Source organism: Ranitomeya variabilis, chromosome 2, assembly GCF_051348905.1.
Source record: "Ranitomeya variabilis isolate aRanVar5 chromosome 2, aRanVar5.hap1, whole genome shotgun sequence".
In the NCBI taxonomy this organism is placed as follows: Eukaryota; Metazoa; Chordata; class Amphibia; order Anura; family Dendrobatidae; genus Ranitomeya; species Ranitomeya variabilis.
In genome coordinates, this window is record NC_135233.1 from 11063606 (window position 1) to 11090280 (window position 26675).

General features: G+C 42.5%; 1 protein-coding gene across 5 annotated transcripts in view; it reads left to right on the forward strand.

The window, feature by feature from the left end:
• The first annotated feature begins 2952 nt into the window (after window positions 1–2952).
• CMTR1 (cap methyltransferase 1) overlaps window positions 2953–26675 on the forward strand; it is a 54240-nt gene continuing 30517 nt past the window's right edge. The window contains exons 1-8 of one of the 5 annotated variants that reach the window (XM_077281996.1): window positions 2953–3084; window positions 15827–15911; window positions 17007–17168; window positions 17729–17874; window positions 20405–20563; window positions 20640–20732; window positions 22392–22463; window positions 23990–24084. In XM_077281996.1, the coding sequence (XP_077138111.1) occupies window positions 17036–17168; window positions 17729–17874; window positions 20405–20563; window positions 20640–20732; window positions 22392–22463; window positions 23990–24084 (698 nt within the window). In that variant the 5' untranslated portion in view covers window positions 2953–3084; window positions 15827–15911; window positions 17007–17035. Of the gene's footprint in view, window positions 3121–15826; window positions 15912–17006; window positions 17169–17728; window positions 17875–20404; window positions 20564–20639; window positions 20733–22391; window positions 22464–23989; window positions 24085–26675 lie in introns of all 5 variants that reach the window. The other 4 variants (XM_077281995.1, XM_077281999.1, XM_077281997.1 and 1 more) reach the window with 4 other exon arrangements.

A 26675-nucleotide genomic window follows, 5' to 3' on the forward strand; every position in this document is an offset into this window, starting at 1 on the left:
CTGCGTTCTGATTGGTTGCTATGGCTTGGATTCCGCACACTGAGATTGGACAATTAAAATGCCAATCTGTAATTTCAGTCAGCAACTTCCGCTTCCCGAGTGGGCGGGGCTTCACCGGCGGCCGCAAATTCGGGATTTTAAATGCCCGAAGCGGGACAGCGGGACCCCGGTGCCAAAGCGGGACTGTCCCGCTGAAATCGGGACGGTTGGGAGGTATGTATGAGGTAATAATGGTGATATATGCGGTCCAGTACCTGTGTACAGTGATCAGTGCTGTGTGTATCTAGTATATGAGGTAATAATGGTGATATATGGGGTCCAGCACCTGTGTATAGTGATCAGTGCTGTGTGTATACAGTATGAGGTAATAATGGTGATATATGGGGTCCAGCACCTGTGTATAGTGATCAGTGCTGTGTGTATATAGTATATGAGGTAATAATGGTGATATATGCGGTCCAGCACCTGTGTATAGTGATCAGTGCTGTGTGTATACAGTATATGAGGTAATAATGGTGATATATGGGGTCCAGTACCTGTGTACAGTGATCAGTGCTGTGTGTATACAGTATATGAGGTAATAATGGTGATATATGGGGTCCAGTACCTGTGTATAGTGATCAGTGCTGTGTGTATACAGTATATGAGGTAATAATGGTGATATATGGGGTCCAGCCCCTGTGTATAGTGATCAGTGCTGTGTGTATCTAGTATATGAGGTAATAATGGTGATATATGGGGTCCAGTATCTGTGTATAGTGATCAGTACTGTGTGTATACAGTATATGAGGTAATAATGGTGATATATGGGGTCCAGTACCTGTGTATAGTGATCAGTGCTGTGTGTATACAGTATATGAGGTAATAATGGTGATATATGGGGTCCAGCACCTGTGTACAGTGATCAGTGCTGTGTGTATATAGTATATGAGGTAATAATGGTGATATATGGGGTCCAGCACCTGTGTATAGTGATCAGTGCTGTGTGTATATAGTATATGAGGTAATAATGGTGATATATGGGGTCCAGTACCTGTGTACAGTGATCAGTGCTGTGTGTATATAGTATATGAGGTAATAATGGTGATATATGGGGTCCAGTACCTGTGTATAGTGATCAGTGCTGTGTGTATATAGTATATGAGGTAATAATGGTGATATATGGGGTCCAGTACCTGTGTATAGTGATCAGTGCTGTGTGTATATAGTATATGAGGTAATAATGGTGATATATGGGGTCCAGTACCTGTGTACAGTGATCAGTGCTGTGTGTATATAGTATATGAGGTAATAATGGTGATATATGGGGTCCAGTACCTGTGTACAGTGATCAGTGCTGTGTGTATATAGTATATGAGGTAATAATGGTGATATATGGGGTCCAGCACCTGTGTATAGTGATCAGTGCTGTGTGTATATAGTATATGAGGTAATAATAGTGATATATGGGGTCCAGTACCTGTGTACAGTGATCAGTGCTGTGTGTATATAGTATATGAGGTAATAATGGTGATATATGGGGTCCAGTACCTGTGTACAGTGATCAGTGCTGTGTGTATATAGTATATGAGGTAATAATGGTGATATATGCGGTCCAGTACCTGTGTATAGTGATCAGTGCTGTGTGTATATAGTATATGAGGTAATAATGGTGATATATGGGGTCCAGCACCTGTGTATAGTGATCAGTGCTGTGTGTATCTAGTATATGAGGTAATAATGGTGATATATGGGGTCCAGTACTTGTGTATAGTGATCAGTGCTGTGTGTATATAGTATATGAGGTAATAATGGTGATATATGCGGTCCAGTACCTGTGTACAGTGATCAGTGCTGTGTGTATATAGTATATGAGGTAATAATGGTGATATATGGGGTCCAGCACCTGTGTACAGTGATCAGTGCTGTGTGTATATAGTATATGAGGTAATAGTGGTGATATATGGGGTCCAGTACCTGTGTATAGTGATCAGTGCTGTGTGTATATAGTATATGAGGTAATAATGGTGATATATGGGGTCCAGTACCTGTGTATAGTGATCAGTACTGTGTGTATACAGTATATGGGGTAATAATGGTGATATATGGGGTCCAGCACCTGTGTATAGTGATCAGTGCTGTGTGTATATAGTATATGGGGTAATAATGGTGATATATGGGGTCCAGTACCTGTGTATAGTGATCAGTGCTGTGTGTATATAGTATATGAGGTAATAATGGTGATATATGGGGTCCAGTACCTGTGTATAGTGATCAGTACTGTGTGTATATAGTATATGAGGTAATAATGGTGATATATGGGGTCCAGTACCTGTGTACAGTGATCAGTACTGTGTGTATATAGTATATGAGGTAATAATGGTGATATATGGGGTCCAGTACCTGTGTATAGTGATCAGTGCTGTGTGTATATAGTATATGAGGTAATAATGGTGATATATGGGGTCCAGCACCTGTGTATAGTGATCAGTGCTGTGTGTATATAGTATATGAGGTAATAATAGTGATATATGGGGTCCAGTACCTGTGTATAGTGATCAGTGCTGTGTGTATATAGTATATGAGGTAATAATGGTGATATATGGGGTCCAGCACCTGTGTATAGTGATCAGTGCTGTGTGTATATAGTATATGAGGTAATAATGGTGATATATGGGGTCCAGTACCTGTGTACAGTGATCAGTACTGTGTGTATATAGTATATGAGGTAATAATGGTGATATATGGGGTCCAGCACCTGTGTATAGTGATCAGTGCTGTGTGTATATAGTATATGAGGTAATAATGGTGATATATGGGGTCCAGTACCTGTGTATAGTGATGGCAGGACCTCTACCTGTGCAGCTACATGCGGTTATGTGCAGTCTATTATCAGACGCCTGTACAACATGATGACGGCTCGGTATTTTCGGAGCAGGCGCGCTGCGGGCAGCCTCTGACGACTTAGTACAGCGCCGAGGGCGGAGTCTGCAGTCAGTGACGTCATTGGATGCCGCCCGGAGGCGGGAAGGACCCCGGCTCTGAGGGAGTAAACATCCAGGGAAACGAAACCTGAGCTCGCAGCAGCCGACAGTGCAGCATCGTGTGCGTGTGACCTGCGTGTAATGGCGGCTCCTCTGTGTACACTGTGTGATGTTGTCTATCTGTGTATAGTATGATGCGGTTTGTGTATAGAACGTATTGCTGCTGTATAATCTTCATATACCTCTATATACAGTGCATCCCCCCTGTATCATGTACCCATTCCTCTATATACAGTGTATTCCCCCTGTATACTGTACATATACCTCTATATACAGTGTATTCCCTCTGTATACTGTACATATACCTCTATATACAGTGCATTTCCTCTGTATAATGTACATACACCTCTATATACAGCGTATTCCCCCTGTATAATGTACATATACCTCTATATACAGTGTATTCCCCCTGTATACTGTACATATACCTCTATATACAGTGCATTCCCCCTGTATAATGTACATACACCTCTATATACAGTGTATTCCCCCTGTATACTGTACATATACCTCTATATACAGTGCATTCCCCCTGTATAATGTACATACACCTCTATATACAGTGTATTCCCCCTGTATACTGTACATATACCTCTATATACAGTGCATTCCCCCTGTATAATGTACATACACCTCTATATACAGCGTATTCCCCCTGTATAATGTACATATACCTCTATATACAGTGTATTCCCCCTGTATACTGTACATATACCTCTATATACAGTGCATTCCCCCTGTATAATGTACATACACCTCTATATACAGTGTATTCCCCCTGTATACTGTACATATACCTCTATATACAGTGTATTCCCTCTGTATACTGTACATATACCTCTATATACAGTGCATTTCCTCTGTATAATGTACATACACCTCTATATACAGCGTATTCCCCCTGTATAATAGAACCAGAAACACATGGGCCACTTGCACATTGAACAAGTCTGTAGGAACCTGTTCACACCACCAGAAAACTTGAAGACACAAAAGAGCACAGTGAGGTCAAAAATACTCTGTTGTAAAAAAAATCACAGTAATAAGCAAGTGCTAGTCAAAAGATGTAAAGAAAACAGGGTATTTAGTTGATACGTTTTTTTGCAAAAAAATGTATACTAAGCTGCTCCACCAAATCGCCAAGGTATACCCTTATAGAGCAGTCCTAACTAATGTATGCAATCCCTATCTGATGTATTTAAAACCTGATCATCTGTATAATACCTGTATAAGCAGGGTTCAGAGAAGGACTATCCATGTAGACATGCAGGATGGAACAGCTTAAATGCAAATGACCCACAGAGGAGTGGTGGACTCCCCTGTATAATTTACATACACCTCTATATACAGTGTATCCCCCTGTATACTGTACATATACCTCTATATACAGTGTATTCCCTCTGTATAATGTACATATACCTCTATATACAGTGCATTCCCCCTGTATAATGTACATATACCTCTATATACAGTGTATCCCCCTGTATACTGTACATATACCTCTATATACAGTGTATTCCCTCTGTACAATGTACATATACCTCTATATACAGTGTATTCCCCCTGTATAATGTACATATACCTCTATATTCAGCGTATTCCCCCTGTATACTGTACATACACCTCTATATACAGTGTATCCCCCTGTATACTGTACATATACCTCTATATACAGTGCATTCCCTCTGTATAATGTACATATACCTCTATATACAGTGTATTCCCCCTGTATAATGTACATATACCTCTATATACAATGTATTCCCTCTGTATACTGTACATATACCTCTATATACAGTGCATTCCCTCTGTATAATGTACATATACCTCTATATACAGTGCATTCCCCCTGTATAATGTACATATACCTCTATATACAGTGTATTCCCCCTGTATACTGTACATACACCTCTATATACAGTGCATTCCCCCTGTATAATGTACATATACCTCTATATACAATGTATCCCTCTGTTTACTGTACATATACCTCTATATACAGTGCATTCCCCCTGTATAATGTACATATACCTCTATATACAGTGTATTCCCCCTGTATAATGTACATATACCTCTATATACAATGTATTCCCTCTGTATACTGTACATATACCTCTATATACAGTGCATTCCCTCTGTATAATGTACATATACCTCTATATACAGTGCATTCCCCCTGTATAATGTACATATACCTCTATATACAGTGTATTCCCCCTGTATACTGTACATACACCTCTATATACAGTGCATTCCCCCTGTATAATGTACATATACCTCTATATACAATGTATCCCTCTGTTTACTGTACATATACCTCTATATACAGTGCATCCTCCCTGTATAATGTACATATACCTCTATATACAGTGCATTCCCTCTGTATAATGTACATAGACGTCTATATACAATGTATCCCTCTGTATAATGTACATATACCTCTATATACAGCGTATTACCTCTATATACTGTACATATACTTCTATATACAGTGCATTCCCTCTATAATGTACATATACTTCTATATACAGTGCATTCCCTCTGTATAATGTACATATACCTCTATATACGGCGTATTCCCCCTGTATAATGTACATATACCTCTATATACAGTGTATCCCCCTGTATCATGTACATATACCACTATATACAGTGTATCCCCCTGTATACTGTACATATACCTCTATATACAATGTATCCCTCTGTATAATGTACATATACCTCTATATACAGTGCATTCCCCCTGTATAATGTACATATACCTCTATATACAGTGCATTCCCTCTGTATAATGTACATATACGTCTATATACAATGTATCCCTCTGTATAATGTACATATACCTCTATATACAGCGTATTACCTCTATATACTGTACATATACTTCTATATACAGTGCATTCCCTCTATAATGTACATATACTTCTATATACAGTGCATTCCCTCTGTATAATGTACATATACCTCTATATACGGCGTATTCCCCCTGTATAATGTACATATACCTCTATATACAGTCTATCCCCCTGTATAATGTACATATACCTCTATATCCAGTGCATTCCCTCTGTATAATGTACATATACCTCTATATACAGTGTATCCCCCTGTATAATGTACATATACCTCTATATACAGTGTATTCCCCCTGTATACTGTACATATACCTCTATATACAATGTATCCCTCTGTATAATGTACATATACCTCTATATCCAGTGCATTCCCTCTGTATAATGTACATATACCTCTATATACAGTGTATCCCCCTGTATAATGTACATATACCTCTATATACAGTGTATTCCCCCTGTATACTGTACATACACCTCTATATACAGTGCATCCCCGCTGTATAATGTACATATACCTCTATATACAGTGTATCCCCCCTGTATAATGTACATATACCTCTATATACAGTGCATCCCCGCTGTATAATGTACATATACCTCTATATACAGTGTATTCCCTCTGTATAATGTACATATACCTCTATATCAGTGCGTTCCCTCTGTATAATGTACATATACCTCTATATACAGTGAATTCCCTCTGTATAATGTACATATACCTCTATATACAGTGCATTCCCTCTGTATAATGTACATATACGTCTATATACAATGTATCCCTCTGTATAATGTACATATACCTCTATATACAGCGTATTACCGCTATATACTGTACATATACTTCTATATACAGTGCATTCCCTCTATAATGTACATATACCTCTATATACAGTGAATTCCCTCTGTATAATGTACATATACCTCTATATACAGTGCATTCCCTCTGTATAATGTACATATACCTCTATATACAGTGTATTCCCCCTGTATACTGTACATACACCTCTATATACAGTGCATTCCCCCTGTATAATGTACATATACCTCTATATACAATGTATCCCTCTGTTTACTGTACATATACCTCTATATACAGTGCATCCTCCCTGTATAATGTACATATACCTCTATATACAGTGCATTCCCTCTGTATAATGTACATATACGTCTATATACAATGTATCCCTCTGTATAATGTACATATACCTCTATATACAGCGTATTACCTCTATATACTGTACATATACTTCTATATACAGTGCATTCCCTCTATAATGTACATATACTTCTATATACAGTGCATTCCCTCTGTATAATGTACATATACCTCTATATACGGCGTATTCCCCCTGTATAATGTACATATACCTCTATATACAGTGTATCCCCCTGTATCATGTACATATACCACTATATACAGTGTATCCCCCTGTATACTGTACATATACCTCTATATACAATGTATCCCTCTGTATAATGTACATATACCTCTATATCCAGTGCATTCCCCCTGTATAATGTACATATACCTCTATATACAGTGTATCCCCCCTGTATAATGTACATATACCTCTATATACAGTGTATTCCCTCTGTATAATGTACATATACCTCTATATCAGTGCGTTCCCTCTGTATAATGTACATATACCTCTATATACAGTGTATTCCCCCTGTATAATGTACATATACCTCTATATACAATGTATTCCCTCTGTATACTGTACATATACCTCTATATACAGTGTATTCCCTCTGTATAATGTACATATACCTCTATATACAGTGCATTCCCCCTGTATAATGTACATATACCTCTATATACAATGTATTCCCTCTGTATACTGTACATATACCTCTATATACAGTGTATTCCCTCTGTATGATGTACATATACCTCTATATACAGTGCATTCCCCCTGTATAATGTACATATACCTCTATATACAGTGTATTCCCCCTGTATACTGTACATACACCTCTATATACAGTGCATTCCCCCTGTATAATGTACATATACCTCTATATACAATGTATCCCTCTGTTTACTGTACATATACCTCTATATACAGTGCATTCCCCCTGTATAATGTACATATACCTCTATATACAGTGTATTCCCCCTGTATAATGTACATATACCTCTATATACAATGTATTCCCTCTGTATACTGTACATATACCTCTATATACAGTGCATTCCCTCTGTATAATGTACATATACCTCTATATACAGTGCATTCCCCCTGTATAATGTACATATACCTCTATATACAGTGTATTCCCCCTGTATACTGTACATACACCTCTATATACAGTGCATTCCCCCTGTATAATGTACATATACCTCTATATACAATGTATCCCTCTGTTTACTGTACATATACCTCTATATACAGTGCATTCCCTCTGTATAATGTACATATACCTCTATATACAATGTATCCCTCTGTTTACTGTACATATACCTCTATATACAGTGCATCCTCCCTGTATAATGTACATATACCTCTATATACAGTGCATTCCCCCTGTATAATGTACATATACCTCTATATACAGTGCATTCCCTCTGTATAATGTACATATACCTCTATATACAGCGTATTACCTCTATATACTGTACATATACTTCTATATACAGTGCATTCCCTCTATAATGTACATATACTTCTATATACAGTGCATTCCCTCTGTATAATGTACATATACCTCTATATACGGCGTATTCCCCCTGTATAATGTACATATACCTCTATATACAGTCTATCCCCCTGTATCATGTACATATACCACTATATACAGTGTATCCCCCTGTATACTGTACATATACCTCTATATACAATGTATCCCTCTGTATAATGTACATATACCTCTATATCCAGTGCATTCCCTCTGTATAATGTACATATACCTCTATATACAGTGTATCCCCCTGTATAATGTACATATACCTCTATATACAGTATTCCCCCTGTATACTGTACATACACCTCTATATACAGTGCATCCCCGCTGTATAATGTACATATACCTCTATATACAGTGTATCCCCCCTGTATAATGTACATATACCTCTATATACAGTGCATCCCCGCTGTATAATGTACATATACCTCTATATACAGTGAATTCCCTCTGTATAATGTACATATACCTCTATATACAGTGCATTCCCTCTGTATAATGTACATATACGTCTATATACAATGTATCCCTCTGTATAATGTACATATACCTCTATATACAGCGTATTACCGCTATATACTGTACATATACTTCTATATACAGTGCATTCCCTCTATAATGTACATATACCTCTATATACAATGTATCCCTCTGTATAATGTACATATACCTCTATATCCAGTGCATTCCCTCTGTATAATGTACATATACCTCTATATACAGTGCATCCCCCTGTATAATGTACATATACCTCTATATACAGTGTATTCCCCCTGTATACTGTACATACACCTCTATATACAGTGCATCCCCGCTGTATAATGTACATATACCTCTATATACAGTGTATTCCCCCTGTATACTGTACATACACCTCTATATACAGTGCATCCCCGCTGTATAATGTACATATACCTCTATATACAGTGTATTCCCTCTGTATAATGTACATATACCTCTATATACAGTGAATTCCCTCTGTATAATGTACATATACCTCTATATACAGTGTATTCCCTCTGTATAATGTACATATACCTCTATATCAGTGCATTCCCTCTGTATAATGTACATATACCTCTATATACAGTGTATTCCCTCTGTATAATGTACATATACCTCTATATACAATGTATCCCTCTGTATAATGTACATATACCTCTATATACAGTGTATCCCCCTGTATACTGTACATATACCTCTATATACAGTGTATTCCCTCTGTATAATGTACATATACCTCTATATACAGTGTATCCCCCCTGTATAATGTACATACACCTCTATATACAATGTATTCCCTCTGTATAATGTACATATACCTCTATATACAGTGTATCCCCCCTGTATAATGTACATACACCTCTATATACAATGTATTCCCCCTGTATAATGTACATATACCTCTATATACAGTGCATTCCCCCTGTATCATGTACCCATTCCTCTATATACAGTGTATCCCCCTGTATAATGTACATATACCTCTATATACAGTGTATCCCCCTGTATAATGTACATATACCTCTATATACAGTGCATCCCCGCTGTATAATGTACATATACCTCTATATACAGTGTATTCCCTCTGTATAATGTACATATACCTCTATATACAGTGCATTCCCCCTGTATAATGTACATATACCTCTATATACAGTGTATTCCCCCTGTATAATGTACATATACCTCTATATACAGTGTATTCCCCCTGTATAATGTACATACACCTCTATATACAGTGTATTCCCCCTGTATACTGTACATATACCTCTATATACAGTGAATTCCCTCTGTATAATGTACATACACCTCTATATACAGTGTATTCCCTTTGTATAATGTACATATACCTCTATATACAGTGCATTCCCCCTGTATAATGTACATATACCTCTATATACAGCGTATTCCCTCTGTATAATGTACATATACCTCTATATACAGTGAATTCCCTCTGTATAATGTACATACACCTCTATATACAGTGTATTCCCTTTGTATAATGTACATATACCTCTATATACAGTGCATTCCCTCTGTATAATGTACATATACCTCTATATACAAGGTATCCCCCTGTATAATGTACATATACCTCTATATACAATGTATCCCCCCTGTATAATGTACATATACCTCTATATACAGCGTATTCCCTCTGTATAATGTACATATACCTCTATATACAGTGAATTCCCTCTGTATAATGTACATACACCTCTATATACAGTGTATCCCCCCTGTATAATGTACATATACCTCTATATACAGTGTATTCCCTTTGTATAATGTACATATACCTCTATATACAGTGTATCCCCCCTGTATAATGTACATATACCTCTATATACAGTGCATTCCCTCTGTATAATGTACATATACCTCTATATACAGTGTTTTACCTCTGTATAATGTAAATATACCTCTATATACAGTGCATCCCCGCTGTATAATGTACATATACCTCTATATACAGCGTATTCCCTCTGTATAATGTACATATACCTCTATATACAGTGTTTTACCTCTGTATAATGTACATATACCTCTATATACAGTGTATTCCCCCTGTATAATGTACATATACCTCTATATACAGTGTATTCCCTTTGTATAATGTACATATACCTCTATATACAGTGTATCCCCCCTGTATAATGTACATATACCTCTATATACAGTGAATTCCCTCTGTATAATGTACATACACCTCTATATACAGTGTATTCCCTTTGTATAATGTACATATACCTCTATATACAGCGTATTCCCTCTGTATAATGTACATATACCTCTATATACAGTGAATTCCCTCTGTATAATGTACATACACCTCTATATACAGTGTATTCCCTTTGTATAATGTACATATACCTCTATATACAGTGTATCCCCCCTGTATAATGTACATATACCTCTATATACAGCGTATTCCCTCTGTATAATGTACATATACCTCTATATACAGTGTATTCCCTTTGTATAATGTACATATACCTCTATATACAGTGTATCCCCCTGTATAATGTACATATACCTCTATATACAATGTATCCCTCTGTATAATGTACATATACCTCTATATACAGTGTATTCCCTCTGTGTAATGTACATATACCTCTATATACAGTGTATTCCCCCTGTATAATGTACATATACCTCTATATACAGTGTATCCCCCCTGTATAATGTACATATACCTCTATATACAGTGCATCCCCGCTGTATAATGTACATATACCTCTATATACAGCGTATTCCCTCTGTATAATGTACATATACCTCTATATACAGTGCATCCCCGCTGTATAATGTACATATACCTCTATACACAGTACATTCCCTCTGTATAATGTACATATACCTCTATATACAGTGTATTCCCCCTGTATACTGTACATATACCTCTATATACAGTGTATTACCTCTATATACTGTACATATACCTCTATATACAGTGTATTCCCTTTGTATAATGTACATATACCTCTATATACAGTGTATTCCCTCTGTGTAATGTACATATACCTCTATATACAGTGCATTCCCCCTGTATAATGTACATATACCTCTATATACAGTGTATCCCCCTGTATAATGTACATATACCTCTATATACAGTGTATTCCCCCTGTATACTGTACATATACCTCTATATACAGTGTATTACCTCTATATACTGTACATATACCTCTATATACAGTGTATCCCCCTGTATAATGTACATATACCTCTATATACAGTGTATTCCCTCTGTGTAATGTACATATACCTCTATATACAGTGTATCCCCCTGTATAATGTACATATACCTCTATATACAGTGCATCCCCGCTGTATAATGTACATATACCTCTATACACAGTGCATTCCCTCTGTATAATGTACATATACCTCTATATACAGTGTTTTACCTCTGTATAATGTACATATACCTCTATATACAGTGCATCCCCGCTGTATAATGTACATATACCTCTATATACAGCGTATTCCCTCTGTATAATGTACATATACCTCTATATACAGTGCATCCCCACTGTATAATGTACATATACCTCTATATACAGTGTATTCCCTTTGTATAATGTACATATACCTCTATATACAGTGTATCCCCCCTGTATAATGTACATATACCTCTATATACAGTGAATTCCCTTTGTATAATGTACATATACCTCTATATACAGTGTATCCCCCCTGTATAATGTACATATACCTCTATATACAGTGAATTCCCTCTGTATAATGTACATACACCTCTATATACAGTGTATTCCCTTTGTATAATGTACATATACCTCTATATACAGCGTATTCCCTCTGTATAATGTACATATACCTCTATATACAGTGCATCCCCGCTGTATAATGTACATATACCTCTATATACAGTGTATCCCCCCTGTATAATGTACATACACCTCTATATACAGTGTATTCCCTTTGTATAATGTACATATACCTCTATATACAGTGCATCCCCGCTGTATAATGTACATATACCTCTATATACAGTGTATCCCCCCTGTATAATGTACATACACCTCTATATACAGTGTATTCCCTTTGTATAATGTACATATACCTCTATATACAGTGAATTCCCTCTGTATAATGTACATACACCTCTATATACAGTGCATTCCCCCTGTATAATGTACTTACACCTCTATATACAGTGTATCCCCCTGTATAATGTACATATACCTCTATATACAGTGAATTCCCTCTGTATAATGTACATACACCTCTATATACAGTGCATTCCCCCTGTATAATGTACTTACACCTCTATATACAGTGTATCCCCCTGTATAATGTACATATACCTCTATATACAGTGAATTCCCTCTGTATAATGTACATACACCTCTATATACAGTGCATTCCCCCTGTATAATGTACATACACCTCTATATACAGTGTATTCCCTCTGTATAATGTACATACACCTCTATATACAGTGTATCCCCCTGTATACTGTACATATACCTCTATATACAGTGTATTCCCTTTGTATAATGTACATATACCTCTATATACAGTGAATTCCCCCTGTATAATGTACATACACCTCTATATACAGCGTATTCCCTCTGTATAATGTACATATACCTCTATATACAGTGCATCCCCGCTGTATAATGTACATATACCTCTATATACAGTGTATCCCCCCTGTATAATGTACATACACCTCTATATACAGTGTATTCCCTTTGTATAATGTACATATACCTCTATATACAGTGTATTCCCCCTGTATACTGTACATATACCTCTATATACAGTGCATTCCCCCTGTATAATGTACTTACACCTCTATATACAGTGTATCCCCCTGTATAATGTACATATACCTCTATATACAGTGAATTCCCTCTGTATAATGTACATACACCTCTATATACAGTGCATTCCCCCTGTATAATGTACTTACACCTCTATATACAGTGTATCCCCCTGTATAATGTACATATACCTCTATATACAGTGAATTCCCCCTGTATAATGTACATACACCTCTATATACAGCGTATTCCCTCTGTATAATGTACATATACCTCTATATACAGTGTATCCCCTCTGTATAATGTACATACACCTCTATATACAGTGTATCCCCCTGTATAATGTACATATACCTCTATATACAGTGTATCCCCCTGTATAATGTACATACACCTCTATATACAGTGTATTCCCCCTGTATAATGTACATATACCTCTATATACAGTGAATTCCCTCTGTATAATGTACATACACCTCTATATACAGTGCATTCCCCCTGTATAATGTACTTACACCTCTATATACAGTGTATCCCCCTGTATAATGTACATACACCTCTATATACAGTGTATTCCCTTTGTATAATGTACATATACCTCTATATACAGCGTATTCCCTCTGTATAATGTACATATACCTCTATATACAGTGAATTCCCTCTGTATAATGTACATACACCTCTATATACAGTGTATTCCCTTTGTATAATGTACATATACCTCTATATACAGTGTATCCCCCTGTATACTGTACATATACCTCTATATACAGTGCATTCCCTCTGTATAATGTACATATACCTCTATATACAGCGTATTCCCTCTGTATAATGTACATATACCTCTATATACAGTGAATTCCCTCTGTATAATGTACATACACCTCTATATACAGTGTATCCCCCCTGTATAATGTACATATACCTCTATATACAGTGTATCCCCCCTGTATAATGTACATATACCTCTATATACAGTGCATTCCCCCTGTATAATGTACATATACCTCTATATACAGTGCATTCCCCCTGTATCATGTACATATACCTCTATATACAGTGCATTCCCTCTGTATAATGTACATATACCTCTATATACAGTGTATCCCCCCTGTATAATGTACATATACCTCTATATACAGTGTATTCCCTTTGTATAATGTACATATACCTCTATATACAGTGTATTCCCTCTGTGTAATGTACATATACCTCTATATACAGTGTATCCCCCTGTATAATGTACATATACCTCTATATACAGTGTATTCCCCCTGTATACTGTACATATACCTCTATATACAGTGTATTACCTCTATATACAGTGCCTAAATCGTGCTCTCCTACATCCTACTCCTACGCTCCATGTTTATTATCAGTGCTGAGGAGCAGCCGAGGGCAGCGCGTGTGATCTGCGCGTGTGATCTGCGCGTGTGATCTGCGCGTGTGATCTGCGCGTGTGATCTGCGCGTGTGATCTGCGCGTGTGATCTGCGCGTGTGATCTGCGCGTGTGATCTGCAGTCATCCATAGAGTGTGAATGCAGCGGACTTGCACTTGATCCGCCACCTCTCCATACATATGGGCCCCTGAACACCCTGGTTCTCTGCATTCATGGAGGTCCTGACAGTGCGACCCCCAAAGATCGGGTAGTTATCCCCTATTCCATGGATAGAGGAGCTTTCAAACTTGGTACAACCTCTTTACTGCATCGTGTTCACCTCCTAGCAGCGGCTGTTGTAACCCGATGTCTCTGTGTCCCACAATGAAAGTGATGAGAAAATGTTTTATTACCATAAAGTCCATTTCTTCCTTTCTATTTAAGGCGTATTTCCTGTGCAGTCTACATATGTGGATGATGTAGTGTATTGGTGAATGATTATGTAATATCGGGTATTTGTTCTTTTACCTTCTTTCTGTGAATTCAGTCCGACCTCCTTGTTCTTTTATGTCTCGCACAGCGCTCCGCCCTGACACGCTGGAGATGACCTGAGTCCATGTCCTCGGGGTCTTCCATCAGCTCCTGAGTCGCTGCCCGTCCCCTCGGTGAGTATAGCGCCCACTAGAGGCTTTATGTAAGTGGTCAGAGCTGACCTGACCTGTGATGGTGCAGGTAAGTGCTGCTCCAGATCTGTGCTGCTGATGTGAGCATTGTCCATTACTTATGCTGATACATTGTAACAAACCTTGAGAGACTAAGTCAGGATAAGTATCCAATAATTGTTAATAAGTAGAAATAATGAGAATATAAAACGCAAGAGAAAGTTGCAGCTCCCTCCACTATTAAAGGGAATCTGTCACCCTCTTGGACGTACCGAAGCTATTACTATGGACATACAGGTACTAGAATACCTACAATAGTTGTACCTGTATCCTTAGGTTTGTCCAAAGGGGTGGCTGATTCACTTTAAACAGTATTTGGGATATAGGGGTGCTCACTGAAAATGGAATTTTGTTCTCTGAAGGAAAAAATCCAAGGAGACTGAAACAAGAACCTTCGGCCCTCAATAAGAACAATTTCTTGTTCAGTGTTCAAATGAAAGAAAAAGAGGTGAATCATCCACCGCATTCAAAAGCAAAAACGGGACACAGGTGTACACAGATAGGCTTCTCACAGGTTTTCTCCGGTCTAGAGAACGTCTGTGCAGATAACCCGTCCCCGAATGATGAGCTGATCGCTTTGCTGCCAGGTGGTCCCACATTTTATTTGATGGAGATTTAAGGCATTTATGTGCAAACAGTTTATATCAAGGAGCCTCTGAGCCAGTTACATCTGTCATATGCCTGATAGATGCAGAACCCACCACTTGGACCCTCAGCAATTTCCAGAGGGTCCCCAACTGCAGTCCCTCCCATGGAGAGACAAAGTGACTGTGGAGGTGACCGTGCATGGCTTGCTTTGGGAATTGGCCGCGCAAGCATTTTTTGTTGTTTGTGTCACTTCCATGTGTGGCTTCCTCGGACCCTTGATCAGGAAATAGGTGCTTGCCATAGAGGTGGGATCCGCACCTATCAGATAGATCTCGTATATCCTGTTAAATGCCATAGATGTCTTCACTGGCGATCCTACAACTGATCCCCCTGTTCACTGCTCTATAACGGCCCAGGTCCAGAGTCACTGATTGTTGTGTTTACTTATAGGTTTGTGCTTGTCTGTCTTAGAATTGAGAATGAAGCGACGCGCGGAGCGAGAGCTCCAGATCAGCACTCAAAGCCGACAGAAAAAACGTATTGAAGAGCTTGGCCTCAACCTGAGCTCGACCTCTGATGATGACACCCAGTACAGCAATCATGGCACCCAAGGTAAGCCCGAGACTGTGAGGGATGTGATAGGGGGGTATCCCGGTAGCCTCTCACCTGACTGATTACACTTGTCACGCAGCCAGAGTAGATAATAGTAATAATAATAATTTTTATTTATATAGCGCCAACATATTCCTCAGCACTTTACAAATTATAGAGGGGACAGAGTAGATGCAGAGGAAACACTATAGTATAGTGTAGTATAGCTGCCACCAACTACAGACCACCCGTGAAGGACCCGGAATGGCAGAAACCAGGACCACCGGGGGCGCACCAGTTATCACTACTCCAGTTTCCGGCTGTAAATGGGATTTTTTGTCTTTCTGATAGAAGTGTTTCATTCTTTGTAATAGCGATTATTGTGGAGGATCATTGAGGAGATTTCTGCTAGTGAGAATTAAAGGTGTAAATTGGTAATAATGTCGTCCCCGGGCTCTAGAGTGTGACAACCTCACGGGGAGCCGCAGTGGGTTCTGACAGTCCGATGTTGGTGTCACCTCCACTTCACTTGTCACTGAAGATTCTTCCCATAAATACTAATTTTTCTTTTTTCTCCTCAGAGTCTTCCACGAGTGGCTCCGACAGCGACACTGATGAGAAGAGACCAGTTTTCGGGACTGGGGATAAAGAGAGTGCGTCAGATCCCCTGACGGAGGGAACGTCTTCTCGTTACGCCATGTTTAACAGCGTCTCGCAGAAGCTCATGGTAACTGTCGATTTGCAGAAATGTTTCTTGGAAAAGGATCTGCTCGGTCTGTTTCTTGAGATACCGTGCCAGTGTGCAATGCAAGGCTCCTTTCACACAGTGTTTTTCTCCACGTTCGTTGGTCTCTTCGGGGCTTACGTCCAAATTCCCCAGCAAAACCAGATTCAAAGGTGTACGCCAACGTTGCCATGGACTATAATGGTGCCACAGAGTCGGCGTGCGCTCTGACATGCATAGCTTTCGGGTGTTTAGACCTACTAGAGGCGGACCGCCAGACATAGAAGGCTGCATCTGAGCGTCCGCCTCCAGAAGGCGTATGTTCCCGAAAATGATGCATGTCAGAGCGCACCTCGACTCTGTAGGCACTATTCTAGTCGGTGGCCCCATTGGCGCATGCGTTCGAATCCCATTTTGCGGGGGGGGTTGGGTGCAAGCCTTGATGGGGCTAATGAACGTGGTCATAAACGCTGTGTGAAAGGAGCCTAAGATATACGCCAAGTAATTATAGTCTATCATAGACACCGGAGTGAGAAGGTAAAAGTTCATTATGACGCCATAAACACCTGCAATTAAAAAAAAAAAAAAAAAAAAAAAATGGGCAGGAGGGCGCCTCACCGGTGCATGAGACTGACAGGGGCCTCCGAAATTAGAGTCGGGGGGAGAACGCACTGATTAATAGCAGCAAAGTCCTGGTGGTTCAGATGACAGGCGAAAATGTTCTCTACCCTCTTGTATATGTCATGCCCCATTCTTTGGGTTACATGTTGGTAGGTGTGTGAGGTTTTCTTTTCCCTTTTCTCGGCCCAATCCTTCTCATGCACAACTGAACTTTGCGAGAACACAGTAGCCAAGACAGGGAATTAGACCCAAGACTGTTTTTTTTTTTTTACCCTGCCCAACTCGGACGGTGACGTATCTCGGTGTATTTGTTTTTCTTGTAAATTTCGGAAAATATTTCAATACAAACACATTTTAAAAGAAGAAAATTAGAGAATTCACCTGCAGGGATTACTTAAAAATGCAAAAAAAGCATTACGGAAGATCTCTATATAAAAGCAGCATTTTTCTTTATTATTTCAGTATTTTATTCTTCGTGCTTCTGATCGGTGCTGGTGGACGGGGGATCGGGGTCCTAAGACCCCACAGACTGCGGCTGTCAGAGCAGCAGAACATTAGGAGTCTCGGGACCTGGACTCCCGCCATCTCCTTTAAAGGGCTATTCCCATCTTCATAGGTGGATGTTGTTGGATAAGTCGTGAAAAAACAAACACTTTTACAAGTTTATTAAAATTTGCATCTGGTCTTCAGTTAACATTAGAGATGAGCGAATGTACTCGTTGCTCGGGTGACCTCCGAGTATTTATGACTGTTCGGAGATTTAGTTTTCATCGCCGCAGCTGAATGATTAAGGCTGAGAACATGTGGGGGTTGCCTGGTTGCTAGGGAATCCCCACCCTAATCAAGCTGGCTAATAGCTGTTAATCATGCAGATGTGGAGATAAAAACTAAATCTCTGAGCACTAACAAATACTCGGAAGACACCCGAGCGTGCTCTGGAAAACCCGAGCAACGAGTATACTCGCTCATCACTAGTTAACATCTGTTTAAAGGTTGTGGCCTTGGAGACTGACCACTGCTGTAATGCAGCAGTTACCAAACATGTGCAATTCTTACAAACTCTTTTCTATTGAGCTTGTAAGTGCTGCTCTGAAGCTCCTTGGTGTTATTGGAGTGCTCTGTTATCTCCTAATCCCAACCCGCTTCATCGAAGTGCTAACAAGCTAAACAGCGGTGGTCGGTCTCCTAGGCAACAAGTTGTAAACAGTAGAAAAAATGTTAATCTCAAGAACGACTGCAAATTTTAATTAACAGTAAATTGCATAATGGCTTGTATTTACAAGCGCTATAGAACCATATCTGAAAACAGGAATCGCCCTTTAAGTCTATATCAGGTCAGAAATAATTCTGAATGGTCAGTGCACCTCACATCTCAAAGTATGAAGTCATTGACAGTGCAGGAAATTTCTAGCACCACAAACTGCAAAATAAATCGTCAATGGACACAAATAAATCATTAAGGATTGTAACGATCAATGAAAGCGTCATAGAAGAATAAAATGCTGTGACTGCCAGAAAGTAAAGAAGGAATTGGGAGAGGCTGCTCCCCTCAAGGCCAGAATGGGGCCAGTCCATGAGGGGTCCGTCAGGCCGTGTGATGAGGATTTTCTCCTTTCACCCGACGTCATTGTGATAAATCTGGGAGACAGAAGGAATCGTCTGGCAATGGTTGGTGTAAGACGCCTCCCTCTTGGCCAAGACAGTGAAAACCAGAGACATCACGAGCTCCATTAGACAGCATGTCTCCGCATACAGACTGACTGCCAGGAAGATCTGACCCAGGGACGCGTCTGTCTACATAGTGTGTGGGTCTGACTCACCGTCATAGAGACCGATACCCCCCGACAACTGATGCCCCCTGACAGCTCTTGGGTCTGGGATGTCACTCACTCTTCTTTCTTTCTTCTATCAGGCAAAGATGGGTTTTCGTGAGGGAGAAGGTTTGGGCAAGTTCGGACAAGGGCGAAAAGAGATTGTGGAGACCTCGAAGCAGAAGGGCCGCAGGGGTCTTGGACTGATCCTGAAGGGGTTTGAGAAAGAGCTGAACATAGACTGGAGGGACATGCCTGAGGTAAGCAGGGAGGACGTGGAGGGCACACACGAGCGCTGGTCCACGGGGAGACCCAACCTGCTCTCTGATGTTCCAGGCCACAGCGTATGAAGAAGTGGACTGGTTCCCCGAATGCAGCACTGAGATCCCTGACGCTGACGAGCTGTCTGACTGGATGACTGTGGGCAAGGTAAGGAGCCGCAGCAATCAGCGCGATACGGAACCGGACAGTCGTATTAGAGTGTGCACATTGTCGATCCGACTGATGGCAACAAAACCACGAGCGAAGGAAAGGACGGGTATGTGAACAAGGGGTAGAAAATATGACAGAACCGGGATGTGTGTAACACTGTGGATTTTTGTTTTTTTGCTCCTGACCTCTTTACCCCCCCTCGGCATTCTTACCATGGCAGCCACTGGGTCCTGCGGAAGGCCATCATGGCTGCCATAGGGCTTCACAGGAAAATGTCACTTACACTATATAATGCGGTATTACAGAACCAGAACAAGAGATTGCAGGTTCAAATAGGCTAAAGAGACTAAAAAAAAAATTAATTAAAAAATATAAAAAGTTTTACCTGTTCAAAAATAAATAAAAAACAACCAACCCTTTTTTGTTTTTGCTGCGTCTGTAAAATTCCGATCTCAAAATATAAAATGATTTCAGCTGGATATTAAACGATAAAAAGAAAAGTAAAGATGAAATGCCGGGATTGCTGTTCTTTGGTCGCTGCACTTCCTACAAAACATGAAATCTAAAACGATCAAAACATCATATCCACCCCAAAATGGTATCAGTAAAAACGACCGTTCGGTGCACAATAACAAGAAAAATAAAAAGTTTCCAGGTTTCAGAAAGCAATGATAAACCAATTTCTTGTTTTTGTTTTTTTTTATTATACAAAGTTCACAATTTTTGTTTTTAGCCAGTAAAGTATACATAAAAACCTGATAAGTTTGGTATCTCCGTAATCGTACAGACCTGGAGAATCAGGTTTTCTGGTAATTTTTACTGCACCATGAATATCGTGAAATCAAAACTTGAAGTTATGGCTGTTGTAAGAAAGCAAGGAAAAAAGTAAACTATGAAAAAAACAACAACCCACCAATAACTGTCCGGTGTTAGAAGGGTTAAAGATGGCAACCGGTGGGAATATGCCACTTGTGTTTGCGTCATCCTCCATAATGCGTCACCGCAGACGACACCGCAGCAGTACAGCGAGGCTTCCATCCTGAGAGCTAGCGGGAAATCATCACAATGATGATACAGGTCGGGGTGCGGGAGCTGTGAGTCTCGCCCATTGCTAGAATGCAGGCCCGTGTCATTTTTATCAACACCTTTAATATTTATTAAGACATTTCTATGTCTCCAAGATAAATCCATGAGATTAAGCCTAACTAATCGGTGTGTTGCATGCACTGCTGCGGAGCGTGGCGGCGGCTGGCACCGACATCACTGCATTACGCTATATCTCAGTAGCCCCTATATAAAGTACCAGGGGGCACAAATACCCATCTTCTTACTACGTGGCATGGTTCGTTTTCTGCCAGGGTCATTTGATCTCACAGGATTATACACAGGTATCAGAATATGATTACAAAGCAAAACCGGACCGATCCTATCATAGGTCACCTGATGGCGGACGGCACGGTCCTGGCCCCGGTAAGAAGCGATGCGACATGCAGGCGATAGTCGTCTCCTCTCTGAATTACGTACGGTTTATTAGGGTGACTCTGAATTTACGGGCGCTGGTGACTAAAAATACGTCAGTAAGGAATATAATAAGTGACCCACTCCCCGGTCAGTACTGCCAGCGACTAATGCTTGTTACTCCATCTTGTGTTTCAGAGGAAGGAGATCATCGACGACGAGACTGAGTTTTGCCGAGAGCCCCTTCTCAGAAGTCTCCTGGAGTGCAAGGTGTGAACCCTTCCACCCTGTCATCTACGTGAAGACTTTACAGCCGTGCGTGCAGACTTTCTAATCTGCGGCCTGTGATCTTCTGACCCCTGACAACAAGCTGGGAACGTTACGTGAGCTGTCATACTGCCCCTGTACTGCTCCTGTGCAGGATATGTGTGCACCACCGGGACGGTACACAGGTGCACATGGCGGCTCACGGCGTGCTGCACATCCTCAGTGGACCTGCTCCTCCCGTGTAACCAGACTTGTGCTAATCCCGTGTAACCAGACGTCTTCTCTTCTCCCCCGTGTAACCAGACTTCTGTTCCCCCGTGTAACCAGACTTCTGTTCCCCCGTGTAACCAGACTTCTGTTCCCCCGTGTAACCAGACTTCTGTTCCCCCGTGTAACCAGACTTCTGTTCCCCCGTGTAACCAGACTTCTGTTCCCCCGTGTAACCAGACTTCTGTTCCCCCGTGTAACCAGACTTCTGTTCCCCCGTGTAACCAGACTTCTGTTCCCCCGTGTAACCAGACTTCTGTTCCCCCGTGTAACCAGACTTCTGTTCCCCCGTGTAACCAGACTTCTGTTCCCCCGTGTAACCAGACTTCTGTTCCCCCGTGTAACCAGACTTCTGTTCCCCCGTGTAACCAGACTTCTGTTCCCCCGTGTAACCAGACTTCTGTTCCCCCGTGTAACCAGACTTCTGTTCCCCCGTGTAACCAGACTTCTGTTCCCCCGTGTAACCAGACTTCTGTTCCCCCGTGTAACCAGACTTCTGTTCCCCCGTGTAACCAGACTTCTGTTCCCCCGTGTAACCAGACTTCTGTTCCCCCGTGTAACCAGACTTCTGTTCCCCCGTGTAACCAGACTTCTGTTCCCCCGTGTAACCAGACTTCTGTTCCCCCGTGTAACCAGACTTCTGTTCCCCGTGTAACCAGACTTCTGTTCCCCCGTGTAACCAGACTTCTGTTCCCCCGTGTAACCAGACTTCTGTTCCCCCGTGTAACCAGACTTCTGTTCCCCCGTGTAACCAGACTTCTGTTCCCCCGTGTAACCAGACTTCTGTTCCCCCGTGTAACCAGACTTCTGTTCCCCCGTGTAACCAGACTTCTGTTCCCCCGTGTAACCAGACTTCTGTTCCCCCGTGTAACCAGACTTCTGTTCCCCCGTGTAACCAGACTTCTGTTCCCCCGTGTAACCAGACTTCTGTTCCCCCGTGTAACCAGACTTCTGTTCCCCCGTGTAACCAGACTTCTGTTCCCCCGTGTAACCAGACTTCTGCTATTCCCCCCGTGTAACCAGACTTCTGCTATTCCCCCCGTGTAACCAGACTTCCGCTCTTCTCCCGTGTAACCAGACTTCCGCTCTTCTCCCGTGTAACCAGACTTCCGCTCTTATCCCGTGTAACCAGACTTCCGCTCTTATCCCGTGTAACCAGACTTCCGCTCTTCTCTCGTGTAACCAGACTTCCGCTCTTATCCCGTGTAACCAGACTTCCGCTCTTCTCCCGTGTAACCAGACTTCTGCTCTTCTCCCTGCAGAGTGCGTTTGATGAGTTGGAAGGTGAAGAGATGAGAAGAGCCAGGACGCGCTCCAACCCCTACGAGATGATCCGGGGGGTCTTCTTCCTGAACAGGTCGGCATTGGTTTTTTTTTCCTTCTAGACCACTATGGTGAAAATGTGGATCATGTCATCGTTCTCCGAGGCTCATGACGTTTTTAGTTCCTGCGGATGGCGCTGTGTGGGGGCTGGTTTTTGGCTGTAGCCGTTATTTGGTACCATTTTTGGATCAGACGACGGTTTGATCAGTTTTCTCCTACGCCTCATTGGGGGACACAGACCGTGGGTGTTATGCTGCTGCCACTAGGAGGACACTAAGTAAACACAGAAAGAGTAGCTCCTCCCCTGCAGCATACACCCTCCTGCTGGCTCTCAGCTCCTCCCCTGCAGTATACACCCTCCTGCTGGCTCTCAGCTCCTCCCCTGCAGTATACACCCTCCTGCTGGCTCTCAGCTCCTCCCCTGCAGCATACACCCTCCTGCTGGCTCTCAGCTCCTCCCCTGCAGTATACACCCTCCTGCTGGCTCTCAGCTCCTCCCCTGCAGTATACACCCTCCTGCTGGCTCTCAGCTCCTCCCCTGCAGCATACACCCTCCTGCTGGCTCTCAGCTCCTCCCCTGCAGCATACACCCTCCTGCTGGCTCTCAGCTCCTCCCCTGCAGTATACACCCTCCTGCTGGCTCTCAGCTCCTCCCCTGCAGTATACACCCTCCTGCTGGCTCTCAGCTCCTCCCCTGCAGTATACACCCTCCTGCTGGCTCTCAGCTCCTCCCCTGCAGTATACACCCTCCTGCTGGCTCTCAGCTCCTCCCCTGCAGTATACACCCTCCTGCTGGCTCTCAGCTCCTCCCCTGCAGTATACACCCTCCTGCTGGCTCTCGGCTCCTCCCTTGCAGTATACACCCTCCTGCTGGCTCTCGGCTCCTCCCCTGCAGTATACACCCTCCTGCTGGCTCTCAGCTCCTCCCCTGCAGTATACACCCTCCTGCTGGCTCTCAGCTCCTCCCCTGCAGTATACACCCTCCTGCTGGCTCTCAGCTCCTCCCCTGCAGTATACACCTTCCTGCTGGCTCTCAGCTCCTCCCCTGCAGTATACACCCTCCTGCTGGCTCCCAGCTCCTCCCCTGCAGTATACACCCTCCTGCTGGCTCTCAGCTCCTCCCCTGCAGTATACACCCTCCTGCTGGCTCTCAGCTCCTCCCCTGCAGTATACACCCTCCTGCTGGCTCTCAGCTCCTCCCCTGCAGTATACACCCTCCTGCTGGCTCTCAGCTCCTCCCCTGCAGCATACACCCTCCTGCTGGCTCTCAGCTCCTTCCCTGCAGCATACACCCTCCTGCTGGCTCTCAGCTCCTCCCCTGCAGCATACACCCTCCTGCTGGCTCTCAGCTCCTCCCCTGCAGCATACACCCTCCTGCTGGCTCCCAGTTCCTCCCCTGCAGTATACACCCTCCTGCTGGCTCTCAGCTCCTCCCCTGCAGTATACACCCTCCTGCTGGCTCTCAGCTCCTCCCCTGCAGTATACACCCTCCTGCTGGCTCTCAGCTCCTCCCCTGCAGTATACACCCTCCTGCTGGCTCTCAGCTCCTCCCCTGCAGTATACACCCTCCTGCTGGCTCCCAGCTCCTCCCCTGCAGTATACACCCTCCTGCTGGCTCTCAGCTCCTCCCCTGCAGTATACACCCTCCTGCTGGCTCTCAGCTCCTCCCCTGCAGTATACAGCCTGCTGCTGGCTCTCAGCTCCTCCCCTGCAGTATACACCCTCCTGCTGGCTCTCAGCTCCTCCCCTGCAGTATACACCCTCCTGCTGGCTCCCAGCTCCTCCCCTGCAGTATACACCCTCCTGCTGGCTCTCAGCTCCTCCCCTGCAGTATACACCCTCCTGCTGGCTCTCAGCTCCTCCCCTGCAGCATACACCCTCCTGCTGGCTCTCAGCTCCTCCCCTGCAGCATACACCCTCCTGCTGGCTCTCAGCTCCTCCCCTGCAGTATACACCCTCCTGCTGGCTCTCAGCTCCTCCCCTGCAGTATACACCCTCCTGCTGGCTCCCAGCTCCTCCCCTGCAGTATACACCTCCTGCTGGCTCTCAGCTCCTCCCCTGCAGTATACACCCTCCTGCTGGCTCCCAGCTCCTCCCCTGCAGTATACACCTCCTGCTGGCTCTCAGCTCCTCCCCTGCAGTATACACCCTCCTGCTGGCTCCCAGCTCCTCCCCTGCAGTATACACCTCCTGCTGGCTCTCAGCTCCTCCCCTGCAGTATACACCCTCCTGCTGGCTCTCAGCTCCTCCCCTGCAGTATACAGCCTGCTGCTGGCTCTCAGCTCCTCCCCTGCAGTATACACCCTCCTGCTGGCTCTCAGCTCCTCCCCTGCAGTATACACCCTCCTGCTGGCTCCCAGCTCCTCCCCTGCAGTATACACCCTCCTGCTGGCTCTCAGCTCCTCCCCTGCAGTATACACCCTCCTGCTGGCTCTCAGCTCCTCCCCTGCAGTATACACCCTCCTGCTGGCTCTCAGCTCCTCCCCTGCAGTATACACCCTCCTGCTGGCTCTCAGCTCCTCCCCTGCAGTATACACCCTCCTGCTGGCTCTCAGCTCCTCCCCTGCAGTATACACCCTCCTGCTGGCTCTCAGCTCCTCCCCTGCAGTATACACCCTCCTGCTG